Source organism: Theropithecus gelada, chromosome 15 (assembly GCF_003255815.1).
Source record: "Theropithecus gelada isolate Dixy chromosome 15, Tgel_1.0, whole genome shotgun sequence".
Classification (NCBI taxonomy): domain Eukaryota; kingdom Metazoa; phylum Chordata; class Mammalia; order Primates; family Cercopithecidae; genus Theropithecus; species Theropithecus gelada.
In genome coordinates, this window is record NC_037683.1 from 28,266,156 (window position 1) to 28,282,414 (window position 16,259).

Genomic DNA, 16,259 nt, shown 5'->3' on the forward strand with positions numbered 1-16,259 from the left:
GTGTGGGGGGTGTGTGTGTGTGTGTGTGTGCGGTGCTTAACCTGGGGTCCACACGTCAAGGGGATCCATGAGTAAAACTTTTTAATAGAATTGCTTTCCTCTGTAATCCTATATCCCTTTATTTTAGGTATTTAAAATCAATATTTTGAAGTCCATTTAAAAAACAAATGAACAGTATTTTGATGAGGGATCTATAGGCTTCACCAGATGACCAAAGGGGTTCACTGCACAATCAAAGTGAAGGGCCCCTGTGTACAGAACCCCAACACAGAGTAAAATAACCCCAAAGCCTCCATTCGGTGGCAGCACGCCTGTGCTGAAAGTCTGACTGGCTCTGGGAAGCAACCAGCGCAGGCCCAGAGAGCACGGAAGACCAGTGGGCTGCTTCCCCAGCCGCATGTGCAACGGAAACCCCTGTGAGCACCCCCTCTGCTGCCAAACCCAGCACTGCAGCCACACGGCCGGGCAAGGACATGAGGCAGGAGCCAAGACTAAGCAGCTAAAATAAGGGAAGGAGACGAGACTAGCAGAATTCCCAGCTTCCGGATTTCTGGTGGGCCCATGTGAAAGGCTCCGGCCATTAGAAACCAGTCTTGTTGGGCGCACTCATTACCTTCTCATAATACTGGATGTTCTTGTCAGCCATCCCCATGAGTAGCTGCCGGAAGTCCTGCCTCTTGTTGTTCTGCCACCTCTCCATGTCAGCTTTCAGGTCAGCATTGAAACACTCCATCCGATCTTGACATTTCTCAACGTCCGCTGGCACCTGGAAAAGGGAGGCACACATGGGTGCCCTGCACACAGAACTAGCATCTCTTGCCTTGAGCTCCTCTGAGCACACATTTGTCAAAGGCTAAAGCCCTACATTAAAATGCCATCAACATGCTCTGTCCTCTGGAGGCATTTATTTGGAAGCAAAGACTTGGGTTTTCAGGTCTAAGGAGGAATTCTGAAAAGGGGCTTTCCTAACCCGAATCTTCAAACCCATCCAAACACAACAGAGACTCGTGGGGGACACCCCCATTTACACACAGGAAGAAGAAACACTGCAAGTCAGAGTCATATGTCTTTGGTTCCTTTAAGGATTTACTCATCCACACTTGAAAGTGTGTGCAGACTTTGCAAATACACAGCAGAATTTGCATTGCCCTGCTATTTTCCTGTGTCCTATATTAGAACTAGAAAAGAGGTAGGTTTTCCCAGATCACATGAAATATTCCATCACTGTGACACTTAATGACGCCTTTCCTCATTAATCAGAGAATTGCAATAAGACAACTACTGGCCAGCTGCCTCCTCTGAACCCCACATTATAAATAAACTGGAGGCTTAATTATGCTTTTCCCAATAGCAGATATTTCAAAATGGATAGTTAGAGACGTCTGAGAAAATAGGAGGAAAGTTACTTATGCATGTCAAAAAAAATATGAAATTCAGGCTGAGTGCGGTGGCTCACGCCTGTAATCCCAGAACTTTTGGGAGGCCAAGGTGGGCGGATCACAAGGTCAGGAGATCGAGACCATCCTGGCTAACACGGTGAAACCCTGTCTCTACTAAAAAATACAAGAAAATTAGCCGGGCATGGTGGCGGGCACTGTAGTCCCAGCTACTCAGGAGGCTGAGGCAGGAGAATGGCGTGAACCCAGAAGGCGGAGCTTGCAGGGAGCCGAGATCGCGCCACTGCACTCCAGCCTGGGCGACAGAGTGAGACTCCGTCTCAAAAAAAAAAAAAAAAAAATCTGAAATTCAAAGAAGAAATACACAGCAGGCTATTTCAAGTTTTTCTTAAAGAGGTTTACAAAACTTTCTCAAAAGGGAACTATGTCATTTGAAATTTCACAACTTTCATTTTGCTTTGGTGAGTTTCACCCATCCTGTGCAGCTGCAGTGGGCCTTGTGGCTGCAGCACTTCCGAAAGCTGGCTTCTCTCTCCTAACTCAAGCACCCACTGGGCCCTAATGGTGGCCAGGGAGCCAACATGCCCAAAGCTAGGTCAAACCCCCAATCTGCCAAATGTATCCCAACCACAAGTGAGGTCTTCCTTGTATGCTCAGTGCGCTGGGGGCCATGAACCAAACTGTCTCCAAGCCATGGCTCACCACTGGGAGTCTATTTCCACCGATCGAGGAGGTTTATACCCAGGCCTCATGGGCAAGGAGCTGACCCAGAATGATGCCAATGAGAAAGATAGGCCTGAGGGAGCTGGACACCTTCAGGGTACTCAGCCATCTTCTCCACAGACCACGTGGAGATGGCTGTAGAACACAGGAGCCGGGGAAGAGACAGCCAAGGCAAGCGAATTCGAATGTGCCTGACAGGGGAACTAGACATGGGTGAAACCAGGATAAGCTGGAGAGAAAGAGGTAACTGACACTTTAAGAAATTAAAAAGCAAGGAATTTTTCTGTTAAGACGGGGAAAGAGGCCTTCTTCAAAGTACGTAAGCTTCTGGAAGAAGGAAAAAAAGTACTGGGCTGGGTGCAGTGGTTCATGCCTTCCAGCACTTTGGGAGGCCAAGGCAGAAGATCGCTGGAGGTCAGGAATTTGAGACCAGCCTGGGAAACATAGCAAGAAGCCCATCTCTACGATAAGTAGGATGTGGTGGTGGTGCTGTGTTGTCCAGGCTGGTCTCGAACTCCTGGCCTCCAGCAATCCTCCCACCTCAGTCTCCCAAAGTACTGGAATTACAGGTGTGAGCCACCGTACCAGGTCAGAGACTGAGTTTTTCTTCTGATGTCATGATTTAAGTCTCTTCTGCCTCCTCCCAAGACCACCCATTACTATTGGTCACCTCAGGAAAAAGGGAAATAAAAACCAAGTATCCCGGTCTTGCCTCTCCAGAGTCACTCCAGGAATCAGCCTCAGTGGAAAGATGCCCAGCGAGCCAGCGTCTCTGGCTGGCTTCACCTCCCACAGGCACAGGCCAGTTCCCTCACCTGTCTCCTGGCCACTGCTCATATTTGCATCGGGGAGAGGGTGCTTATGAGCAACTTCCTATTTGCTTAATGAAACTTCTGCTGTGGGAAGAAAATGGAAAGGCCTGGAAAGAGAACCTCACTGGGACACATGGAGAAGAGGGCAGCCGGGGTCTCTGAATCAGAGGACTTTTTACAGAGGAAAGATTCCCAGGTTTAAAGATTCCCAGGTCTGTTCTGGAGATAGGAACTCTGACTGACCTACAAAAATGAGGGTCTAAACCACGGTTGTGGGTTTTATGACTATCTGAGCCTCGGTCTGGGAAATATTTGGCTTCTCAGTTTCACAACACATTCTGTGCTTGGCACTGAGGAATACAAAAGTGCTTGGGTCCTGACAGGCAAATCCTGTCTCCCGTAACCTACAGTCTAGTTGGGAAGAAACAGGAACATGCCTAGACACTGAGGTGAGATGTTGCAAGTGTTGTCGCTTCCCCTGGAGCCCCCGTGATAAGCATGCTGAGGAGGATGGAGAGGGAGGCCAACCTGGGAAGATCGGGCCTCGTCCAGGAAACGGCACTGAGGCGGCTCCTTAAAGATGACAGGTGTGAGATGTGTGACCACTCAGAAGGCACTCCAGACTGGCAGTACACGCAAGGGACAGAGGAGAGGACACGGGGACCCACCGCAGGTTATCATGCACAGGCCGCAGGGCCCACAGCGGCATGGAGAGGGAACTGCAGCTCGCAAGATTGGCGGAGGGTGGCAGGGAATGAAGAGGCTGGGGCTCGTCCCAAAGGCCTGGTTTCCTGAGGCCCAGTTAACTCATGCCCACTTCCGGAGAACAGAAAAAGCCCCACGCTTCCTCCGGCTGCAGTGGACAGCTCTAGAATCAAACTTCCAGAGCTTAGCTCGCACGCCCCGCCTGCCACTTACCAGGTGTGTGGCCTGGGACCTGGCCTCAGCTTCTCTGTCTGGCTAATAATATCCTCTGCCTCACAAGGTCGTCATGAGGTCAAACAGGCTAATATGTGTTAAGCGCTTTATGGAGTCCTAATTAGGAAGGGGGAGTTGGGCTGGCAGGACCAAGGGAAAGCAAAAAGAGAAGGCAGATTAAGGTATACTTCTGCCTTTCTTCATGGTCCAGGACACATATCCTGCACAAATATTAATAACACAATCTTCCTGCACCCAGCTATCACCAGACTCGCAGTTAATAGAAAAATGCAAGTTTGCTCATTCAACCTTGGAGCTACCAGCACTGCACAAAGCCCCCTTCAGTACACAGCACAAGCACCATTCTATGAAATCCCCAGCAAGCCTTTGTTTCCTGTCAGTCAGCTCCCTTCTTGCTGATCTGCCTGTTGCACTCCTGCAATGTATTTTCCTACTTTCTCTGATAAATCTGTTTTTCTTTACCTACAACTGTCTTGGTAAATTCTTCTTATGCCCGCAACACTGGTTCCAGATAGTCATTGCACACCTGTGACACACTTGTGCCTGGCATATAGTAAGTGCTCAATAAACATTTGTTAGCTTCTATCAGTATTATCAATATTATAATGTGCTGTTCACAAAAGATAATCTACCCTTTGCATTGCTCCTCAAGCTTTATTTCATGTGTTATGAAAAAGGTTTTCATCTTCCAAATACAAACTATATTATTATATGTTCTCCCAAACATTATGCCACCCTTTGCCAATGCTACCCCACCCTGAGATTTCATGAGACACCAGAGATGAATCATCTCCAAACTATATATTAGCATGAGATTGCACTGGGCACCCTGGAACCAGGGTGGTGGCTCTAACACCAGAAGGGAGAGGATGGAGTAAACCAACCTGGTGGAGACAGGACTGACAGATTTGGCAACTGGCTGCCCATGAGAAATAAAATACAGGGAGTCAGAGAGAAGCCTGAAGTTTCTAGTCCGGATAACTAGGGTGGCACTAGTGCCACCAAAGGCTCAGAATGAAGGACAGGTCCACAGCTCAGAGAAAGGAGGCAGTTGCAGCCAGGGGAAGAGTGACGCCTCCCTCCACAAAGCAGGGTGAGATAACAAGAAAATCAAACATAGCTCTTTCATAAAGGCTTATGGAAAAGAATACACAACCAAATTTAAAAATGAGCAAAGGACTTCAACATATCTCCAAAGAAGATACACAGTCGGCTGGGCACAGTGGCTCACACCTATAATCCCAGCACTTTGGGAGGCTGAGGCAGGCAGATCACAAAGTCAAGAGATCGAGACCATCCTGGCCAATATGGTGAAATCTTGTCTCTACTAAAAATACAATAAAATTAGCTGGACGTGGTGGTGTATGCCTGTAGTTCCCAACTACTTAGGAGACTGAGGCAGGAGAATTGCTTGATTCAGGGAGGCGGAGGTTGCAGTGAGCCAAGATTGTGTCACTGCACTCCAGACTGGCGACAGAGCGAGACTCCATCTCAAAAAAATAAAAATAAAGAAGATAAACAGTCAACAAGGACATGAAAAGATGCTCAACATCATAATCATTAGTGAAATGCTAATCAAAGCCACAATGAGATAGCATCTCACACTCATCAGGATGGCTACTATCAAAAAAAAAAAAAAAAAAAAAAAAACAGAAAATAGGCCGGGTGCAGCAGCTCACACCTGTAATCCCAGCACTTTGGGAGGCCAAGGTGAGTAGATCACCTGAGGTCAGGAGTTTGAGACCAGCCTGGTTGGTCTCTGGGAGGTAGAGATTACAGTCAGCCAAGATCATGCCACTGCACTCTAGCTTGGGTGACAGAGCAAGACTCTGTCTCAAAAAAATAGGAGCAAATAAATGTTGGTAAGAACATGGGGAAACTAGAACCCTTGTATATTGTTGGTGGATTATAAAACAGTATAGCTGCTATGGAAAACAGTTTAAAATTTTAAATAGAACTACCATATGATCCTGCTGGATTCCACTTCTGAGTATATATCCAAAGAAATTGAAAGCAGGGTCTCAGAGACATTTGTACACACATGTTTATAGCAGCATTATTCATGGTAGCCCAAAGATGAAAGCAACACAGATGTCCACTGATGAATGGATAAACAAAATGCGGTATGTATATGTATGAGTGTGTGTGTGTGTGTGTGTGTGTGTGTGTGTGTCCCATATATATGGGATATTATTCAGCCTCAAAAACGAACGAAATTCTACCATGTTACAACATGGATAAACGAAGGACATTACGCTGAGTGAAATAAGCCAGTCACAGGACAAATACTATATTATTCAAGATACGAGGTATCTAGAACGGTCAAAGTCATAGAGACATAAAGTAGAACAGGGGTTTCCAGGGGCTGGCAGGACAGGGAATGGAGAGTTGTTTAATGAGTCAGTTTCAGTTCTGCAAGATGAAAAGAGTTCCAGATATCGATTGCACAACAACGTAAATGTGCTTAACACGACTCAGCTGTACACTTTTAAATGGTTAAGATGGCAAGTTTTATATTCTGTATATTTTACCACAATATAATCTTTTTTAAATATATGGAGGGAAAAGTGGGGCTGAGGGAGGCAGGGCCCAAGGTTTGAACTCACAGAGAAGCCAGCATGTATAGGGTTAATAAAGGACTCCGCAAAAGTCACTCGGAAAGGCGGGCACAGGAGGAGGAGGTGGTGGTGAATCAGAGAGAACAGAGCTAGAGAAGCCCGGGGTGGTAGGAGTTAGAAGAGGATGGAGGGATTAAACATAAGAAAATAAGAGGAACTGGGGTGTGCTGTCTGTGACCAGCTTGTGAAGTTCCCCAACGCGAAGAAGGGGAGTGCTGGCAACTCACACTCAGGCTCAGGCGTGTATTCTTCTCACCTTTGATTCTTTTTGGATAGTGTCCTTGTAACAATCAATTCACTGACCAGTAACACTAAGCATTCCTTTTATTTCTTTTTAATTTTATTCATTTTTGAGACAGGTCTTGCTCTGTCACTCAGGCTGGAGTGCAGTGGCGCAATCACAGCTCACTGTAGCCTCAGTCTCCCAAGCTCAAGCAATCCTTCTGCCCCAGCCTCCAGAGTGGCTGTAACTACAAATGCGCACCATCACACCCAGCTAATATTTTTATTTGGAGTAGAACAAGGTCTTGCTACTTTGCCCAGGCTGGTCTGGAACTCCTGAGCTCAAGCGATCTCCCGTCTTGGCCTCCCAGAGTGCTGAGATAATAACAGGTGTGGGCCACCACCCTCAGCATTTCCTCTCATCTCAATGTTTTAATTTTTGTGACTGAGGTATTGTTACGGTTGTGCTACCATGCGTCTGAAGGATGTTGAGATGGCACAGCACTGCTAATGGTTGGGTGTTGCTTATCATGACACCAAGGAAAAGTATCACCAGATAAGACATCAAAAGACAATACAGACGGGACAAAATTGCATTTTTCACATTGGTTCCCAATCTCTCATGATAATTTCCATTACAGAATACAGGTTGTTAGTGCAATGACAGAAGAGTCACGTAGATGGGACCGTGCATTTCTGTGTGCTAGAGAATGGGATAGTAACTTAAATTCACCAACAGTCATTTAAAAATGTATTACTCAGTGAGCCAAGATCGAGCCACTGCACTCCAGCCTGGCAACAGAGCAAGATTACGTCTCAAAAAAAAAAAAAGCATTACTGAGCTCCTTCCATGTGCCATGCATTTCCAGGCCCTAGAACAGAAATCTCAACCTAAGTCTCCTTCTTGGAGCTGGGTTGGAGATGTCACATTATCTGCTCTCATGATGACCGTAGGTTAGGAAAATCTCCAAACTACACAAGACAGATATAATCCCAAAGCGTTGGGGAGAGGGGAACTTGTGGCCACTGTGGGACAGGTTCCAGGACCAGTGACAGCCACATGCTGCTGGGTGAGCAGGGGACAGGGCTCTCTAACTGGCAATGTGTGAGTAGCAGCGAGATTGGTCCCCTGCCCTCTGGGAAGCCAAAGCCCCCAGGCTGGTCATCTCCAGCTTCCAGCAACTGCGTTTTCATTGTCTATTTGAGCTATAAGGTGAAAACAGGTAAGAATACACTGAGACAGGGTCCAGTTTGAAAAGCAGCCATGGAATTGGGCAAATAGAAAGTCACTGGCTCTCTGAATGAAGGCTTTCTTTAATAATAGATAAAAACAAACTTCAGAGGATGGCCAGTGGGGAGTGAGGGAGGGAGAGGTGAGGGCATGAGATGAGGAGCAGAGAGGCTGACAGCAAGAGAGCCACGAGCTCCCCTGCACGATGACATGAGAGTGAAGCCCCAGGGAAGGCCACACGCACTCTGTACCTGCCTCGGGAAAGGCAGGGCGCCCCCTCAGGGAGCACAGCTGCTGGGGCCCGCGCCCTGGGGAAAGGCGTCAGCTTTGGTGCCAGATGCACCCGGGCCCCATACCGGCTCTGCCATTTGTAAACTTTGGCACTTAAGTTCCATGCTTCCCCTGACCCCGGGCCCCCATCTATCACATGGGAACCGCCGCACTGGCAGAGGATGGCTGCGGTGGGACGTAAGTCAGCTGAGGGGTTGGGGGAGTTCCGCCTGCTCAGACTGGAGGCACCTGGTCTTCTGCCCCACGCTGAGGGTCCTCACTTGCCAGAAGGGTCTGGAAACGACAGACACCAGGCCCCACTCTCTGGTCTGCGGAAGCTCTGTATGTAGAAGTCTCCCTGCTACCAGTTTACAGTTGGCATTCTCACTTCGCTACCTGTCATGTCTTTCCCATTCCAGAACATTCACCACCCTGGTGGTTCTAAGAGCTGTCCAAGGTCTACAGCCTTCAATAGGTTTGTCCAGAGAGCCCAATTTCCACCTTCCTTCTGCTCTTCTCTCAACCAGAGGAACACCTCTGTGCACCTTTCCACTCCCAGTTACCTCCACACGACACACCCACTCTTCCCACACCAATGTCCCACTCCCCTCCATGCCCCCCAAAACACCACACCCGCCCCCCCCACACATGCCCACCACGCGACCTCCCTACACATCACGCGCCCTCCCTACACACCACACGCCCTCCCTACATGCCACACACACCCTCCCTACACGCCATGCGCCCTCCCCACACACACACCATGTGCCCGACCCACACACACGCCATGTGCCCTCCCCACACACACACCACGCGCCCGCCCCCCTCCACACCGACACCCCAGGTCCCCTCCACGTGGCCCATCTGTCCTCACCTGCACTCCAACACCACCCATTTAAACTTCTTCAGCTGGCACTGCACCCAGGATGAGGCTACTTGTGAGTCAGGGCCTAAAACAGCACCCTGCTTTTTTTTTTTTAACCTTTTGAAGATAACTAGGAATTTTGTGAAGCCTTGTCCCTGGCATCCCTTCTTTGTTCTTTCTGGAGCTAGTTATACCGACTGTATTAGCACTGAAGAGTCCAACATGGAAGACAGGAAAAGGCAAAAGCTCCCTCTCCGTTACCCTCACTGTCATTCGAGGGTGCAGATGCTCCCGGTCCCTTTCTAAATGCAGTTCTTCAGCTTCTCCTCATCTTCTGTAAGAGCTCTGATGCCCTCTACCTTCCATGGTGGGTTAGATTCTAAGGTGTACACCAGGTTGTGGCCCAACAGGTCCAGCAGAAGGCAGCCAGCCCCTACTATGTAAGTGCATGTTGCTTCTCCAACCTCACAATTAACATGGAGAAGGCCAAGTCTCCAAAGCTCCATCTGCCTGGGAATCACCACCTCAGTGTCTGCTAAGCTTTCTCCAGCCTTAGCCCAACCACAAAGCAAAACTTTGCATTCTCGAACACCACCATTCTTCCCCAGCTCCAGAGGCCTCCGCACCCTCTGCCCTTAGCACGCAGTCCTCCAGCCCAAGACGTTCTAGGACTCCCCTAAGAGGATCACCCCACTTTGAAATTTACAGGGAAGGTCGTGGAGACAGGTGAGGCCACTTCCTTACCCTGGGTTACAAAAAAGTGATCAGATTTTGATGCCCCTCCATGACTCCACAGAAATCAACTTTGCCTCATTATCTGGAGCAAGTTTTTCAGGTTTCGGTTTTACCTGACAACGAGGTAAGCCCCCAGACTCCCTTGGATCTTCTGCTGGCCATGCCCATACCAGGGGCCCTCTCCTCCCCAGCACTCCTGCGACAGTCCCCTGAGCTACCTTGCTCCCACTATCAGTTCCCAACAGACCTGGCCGAAGCTCTGGGATAGAATCAGCCCTAACCCACTTCTGAAATCCCTGGCTTTTAAAAAAAAAATCTCGTCGACAGCAGCTCTGGCTTCATGAACTCACAACCCCATCAGGCAAAGCACAGCAAAAACCTTAAGTTGCTCATTTCCTCAGCATCCACCAAACCTCCTGATGGGCTGTTGGGGAAGACAGGTGTGTGGAGGGGCAGGGAGGCAGGGGAAGCTTGAGGACCCAGGAAACAATGTCTAAAACATTGTGGTCAGAAGAGGGACTTCTTAAAATATGTGACAGCAAACCCAGAAAACAAAGTTCTCCAGCCACATTCCTACTGCAGCCAGTGTGGACACGGGAGGCTCCTCCAAGGGAACGTCTGTCACGACGTCAGACACTACTTCTGATGTCAGACACTACGCCAAGCACCTCACGGCATCACAACAATCACGTGTGTGAGGCAACGGAGGCCCGCAAAGGCTGAGGAGCAGATCCAGGCAAGCTGGGGCACAGCTGGGCTTTGAACCCAGGGCCCTCCGATTCTAAATCCCATGCTTGAACCGCGCCGGACTTGGACAGGCTGCCAACTGCACCCTCCTCTGCCCACCAAGGCAGCTGCTGCCCCAGACCCAAAGGTGGCAAAGGATTTCTGCTGCCGCCACTGTTACGTTACACTCACTGGCACACCACCATGACAGTCCATTTTGTCTTTAAAAATAACAATTGCTAAATAAGTAGCAAAGTGAATGTGGCACGGTTCAACATCCCACCAGGAAGAGAGAAGGTGAAGACGGCCTGGCCACAGTGTGCTAGGAGAACGCAGGTGTGTGTTCAGGACTGACTAGTCATTTTCATTGACGGGGAGGAAACCCTCGGCCTCTGGTAGAATTCCCGTGGCCAAGAGGATGAGCCATGTGGGTAAGTGGAGTCCAGGAAGGCGGAGAATGGCAGCAGCCAAAGATTTCCACAGCGCGGGGAGTTGACAGGAATCACCCAGACCCACAGGAATGTGAGGCCGGGAGCCCTGGCAGGCAGCTGTGGGGTATGAGGGTGCCAAAACCAGTGTCTTGCTCTGCTTGAGACTGCTCCAAGCCTGGCGTGTGCTTCCAGCAGCCAGCAAGCCAGGCGTGCTTAAGACTTAACTCGGCCTATTATTCCGAACCTTCAGCTCCTGGCTTTGGAAACGAATGTGTCCTGTATAGGGCTGAACATATTAAATAACAGTATCAGCCTCTGAGAAAGCTTGTATTCAGTGCTGAGCTTGTACAGATGCTATTTACAGAACCACACACATGATGTCTTTATAGATGCAGAATCCTCGGTTTCCAAACTAGGCCAGTGGCAGAACTTGTTGGTTCTCCTTCCCTCCCTAGCCAGGAAAAGTGACTTCTATTTTTCCTTCAATATGTAACTGACACATAAAAGTATATACACTCCAGGCATATGACGTGATGATCTGATACATGTACACACTGTGTAGTGATGATCACAATCAAATTAATGAACACATCCATCACCACCCACACTGTGCATGGAATATCCAGGATTTTGCTCACCTTATAACTGAAAGTTTGTACCTTTTGACCATGATTTCCCCCATCCTGAGTCCTGGCAACCACCGTTCTATTCTCTGTTTCTATGACTTCAACTTTGTTAGATTTCACATATTAAGTGAGATCATGTAGTTATCTGTTTTTCTGTGAATTACTTACATCTTTACATTTGCGGGCTAAATGCAAACTTTTAAAACATATTCAAACAAATCATCCTATGTCATCCCTTTAAATCCCTTCGTTGAAAGGAAACTTTAAAAATATACACAAATAAATCATCCTAAGCCAATCCTTTAAATGAGACCGAAACATGGCTCAGCAGATGTTCCAGAATATCACAGGCCAGTTCAGGACTCGTCAGTGGAGCAGGCCACAGGCAGGCAGAGGGCAGTTGTGAGCATATGGCTGCATTTCTGCTGTCACCTCCCTTATGACAGACAAACAGGATGGAAGAAGGAGAACAGCTGTGGCAGGAGGAACCAGAGGGAGGGTGCCAGCTGCATACGCTGGGCCAGTGACCACAGTTCCAATCCTCATCATCTGCCTTTCTGTAGATATATGCAGCCTTTACGCTCTGGTGTAGATCACTACCGGTGATGCGGGAATTAACACAACAAACGTGCACAGGATAGAGAGCCACTTGGCATCAAAGAGGCTGGGCAATTTATCCAGCTCCTTTGTGCCTCATTTCCTCACCCATGAAACAGGGAAAGAACAATGTCTTCCCTCTGGGCCTCAGATGACCACTGCAGTGATCCTGTGATGCAATTAACATTAAAGACACTACACAAAGCCAGGGTGTATCATTTCTGAGGTGTGAGTTTCAAATTCCAAAGCTGGTTCCTTTCCAGGTATGTCTTGGCATGGCGGGGGCAGCAGGAACCACGGCAAAAGAGGAAAACCCCGCAGCTCTGATGTCAAACCATTTCCCTGAAATGCGGGTCCTTGCTATTATCTTACCAATGTTCCCCACCCTCACCCCCCTCTTTGAAAACAAATACACCTTCCACTTACAAACCAAAAAGAGGCAGAGTGACGGAATGGTACGTGGCAAGATTCTAAAGTCAAATGGCAGGGTGCCATCCTAGCTCTACCAGCGCTAGCTGTGTGACATTGGGCCTTGGTGTGCTCACCTCTCAAATGGGGATAATAAAGGTACCTAAACCTCATGGTTGTGGTATGGAATCAATGAGATTTTACACATACATGCACATACACACACAGAGTTGTCGCCTTGCTATCTGGTGGGGTGGGGTGGGGATTGGTTCCAGGACTTCTGAGATATCAAAATCTGTGAATGTTCAACAATGGCCCCTTATATAAAATCATGTAGTGTTTGCATATAACCAATGCACAGCTTCCTGTATACTTTAAATCATCTCTAGATTACTTATAATACCTAATACAACATAAATACCTTGTACACCATTGTTATACAGGTTGGGCATCCCCAATCTGAAAACCCAAAATGCCCCAAAATCCAAAACCTTTTTTTTCTTAAGATGGGGTCTCTCTACACTGCCCAGGCTGGGGTGCAGTGGCCATTCACAAGCGCAATCATAACACACTACAGCCTCTAACTCCTGGCCTCAAGGGATCCTCCCACCTCAACCTCCCCAGTAAGAGGAAATACTGACCTGCACCACTGTGCCTGGCTCAAAATCTGAAACTTTTTGAGGGTCAACATGGTAAAGGTGGGCAACTCCACACCTGACCTCATGTGATGGGTTGCAGTCAAAACTTTGTTTCATGCACAAAATTATTTAAAATATTCTATAAAAGTACTTTTAGGCTATGTGTATAAGGTGTATAAGAAACAGAAATAAATCTCATGTTTAGACTTTGGTCCTGCCCCTAAAATAGCTCATTATGTATACACAAATATCCCAAAATCTGAAACGCTTCTAATTTTAAGCATTTGGGATAAGAGACAGGCAACCCGTACTGCATTAGTTTTTTTTCCTTGTGTTATTTTCTACTGTTGTATTATTATTTTTTATTGTTTTTTTTCCCCCAATACTCTCAATCTGCAATTGGCTAAATCTGCAGATGTGGAACCCATGGATCTGGAGGGCCAGCTGTGAGTCTGTGTAGAGCAAACGTGCAAGAGACAGTGAGAGCGCTTAGCACACTGCAAGGGCAAGCACTTGCATATTGGCCATTATTACTCATTTTTAATCCTGGCTCAGGGAAGAGAAAGACAACAAACAGGGTGATCAATACAACAGATGCATTTTTACAACTGTGATCCTCTGTCTAGACCCAAAACAGAGAACTGCCTTTGCAATACTTACAACTGAGGAAATTATGACAGTGAGAGAGATCAGACCTAACCCATTCCATCTTGCTTCTAACCTTTAAGCTGTCCTTGTTCATTTCTGGGCATAGGATGAACTAGCTTTGAGAAGGAATTCAGTTTATGGTTTGACTCTGAAACAATACTGATAATAGCCCTTTCCTGAAAAGACCTCCTTCTTACCTGGCGACCAATCTGCTTTTGCAGGATTAACAAATTAGCTACTTAGAAATTAAGGTTTAGGGGTCATGCGGCCTCTGGCTCCAAGAGCCTAAACCTCCCCAAATTGTTCCTGGAGATAACGTCACTACTGTAAAACCTAAGATCAGGGCTTGAGATGTTCTGCAGATCCTGCACTCAATGGATCAGCTGACACCACCCAGGTGGTAATCTGGCTCAACCAGTTCTGCAATCCCACCGAGGAGCAGAAGACCCCAAGAGAACCTCACTTCCACCCCCTATATTTCCATCTCCAACCTGACCAATCAGCACTCCCCACTTCCTAAGCCCCTACCCACCAAATTATCTTTCAAAACTCTGATCCCCAAATGCTCAGGGAGAATGATTTGAATAATAGTAAAACTCCAGTGTCCCATACAGCTGGTTCTGCATGAATTACTCTTACGCCATTACAAATTCCTTGTCTTGATAAATCAGCTCTGTCTAGGCAGTGGGCAAGGTGAACCCACTGAGCAGTTACAAACACTGGAGCCAGAAGGCATCCTAGACAAGCGAGACTAGTGGTGCTCGAACTCTGGGGAGTAAAGGGCCACTTTTTGTTGGCTTTTTTCCCCAATTTGACCAAGCTGTAGTCCTGCTGTGCGAACCAGCATGCAGCTTGCTCCACGCGCAACTCCTCACGCGAGTTTAACACGCTCGTCTTGAGTGTTCAACACAATGTGTACAACTGGTTCTGCAGCAACATCAAATTCCTATAGAAGTTTCCAAGTGCTTCTATACTTTCCTCATCATGGATTGTAGAGTTTGTGGGCCTATGAACCACACTTTGAAAGCACTGATCTAGGCTATTCTTTCCTCCTCTCTGCAATGCCATTCTATGGAGCAAGGAACTGCTGATGAATGGCAGAGCTGTTAAGTCTTTAAAAAAAAAATTAGGCCCAGGAAACAGTAGAAAACTCAATCCCAAGTGAACACTAGGAACTCGCAGAAGTAGGACAGAAAAGGGAGTGAAAAAGGGCAACTTCATCAACGTAGCCCAGCCGGCACTGACCATGCGTAGTCACACAGATCTAGAGATGAGAATTTACTTAGCACCAGCAGGGAGACCACAGCTTTGCAGCCCTTCCCAGGTGGCTTCCCTGACCTTGGGGCGGTCTTCCTTCCGCAGAGCCACAGCTTCCAGTTTGGCTTCGTACTCTGCTTGAACTTGGTCCCTCTTCTTTAATACACTCTGTGGGAGGCAGAGAAGAGAAGCATGTAACACTGAGTCCACAAAGGGGCCTCCCACCCCCAGGTGATTGCTGCTTTTCCCCCACGCCTCCCCAAATTGAGGCCTACCCCGGGCCCAGCCATGTGTTTCTAGGACAGTCTGGCCATGGCAGAAACTCTGGAGGAAGCAGGGGAAAGGAGGGAAGAGAAGAGAACCAATCATGAGGCTGGGGTTTCTAGTAAAGTAACTAAACCCTGATGCTGAAAGGAAAGAAATTCTAGGAAAAGGCAAGTAGGGGAAACAGCACCCATCCATTGTCGCACTGCTGGGAGGACTCTCCGCTTCACTGTGTGCAGCCAGAGCCCAGCTGTGCAGAAATGTGGAGCTTTGCAGGCTACAATGCTAGATGTTCTCTGAAATCTTAAAGGAAAAGTCTAAGAGAACTCTTCACTCTTCAATTCAGTGAGTGGACCCCTAGCGGACTGATCTGTTCATTGAATCATTCATTAGCCACTTACTAGTCCTCTACTCTGATCCAGGTGTAGAAAGAGCAGAGAGATGCACTCCCTACCTGAGGGGTTCAGTGTGACAGAGGCTCAGACACAGTATGTGTCTGTATGTGCTAAAGGGGCTACACATGTGCAAGTCCAGAATTCCTAGAACCATGCAGCCAGCCCACCAGAGTGAAGGGTCAATGGGCCCCATGAGAGCCAGCTCAGGATGGGACAAGAGTGAAGCAAGCCAGGCACCTGGAGTGCAAAATGTAAGGAGACACTCCCTCTTTGGCCCATGTAGTACAACGTTGGCAACTGAGAGTGAATGCCCCCGTAAATCTGTGCCCAGGGCTCCCCTCACTTCGTCTGAGCTCTGCTGCTATGAACCCACTAAGCAAAACAGAAAAGCTTCTAGCAGACCTTCTAGAAAAGTATCTGTTTCATCAACGGGTTTCTTTTTCCTTCCTTTAGTAGA

General features: G+C 47.9%; 1 protein-coding gene across 1 annotated transcript in view; it reads right to left on the reverse strand.

The window, feature by feature from the left end:
- SNX30 (sorting nexin family member 30) overlaps positions 1-16,259 on the reverse strand; it is a 123,694-nt gene that overhangs the window by 9,388 nt on the left and 98,047 nt on the right. Inside the window, exons 7-8 of the mRNA XM_025360266.1 lie at positions 15,225-15,311; positions 614-766 (exon numbers count right to left, since the gene is read on the reverse strand). Coding sequence (XP_025216051.1) covers positions 614-766; positions 15,225-15,311 — 240 coding nt within the window. The remainder of the gene's footprint in view (positions 1-613; positions 767-15,224; positions 15,312-16,259) is intronic.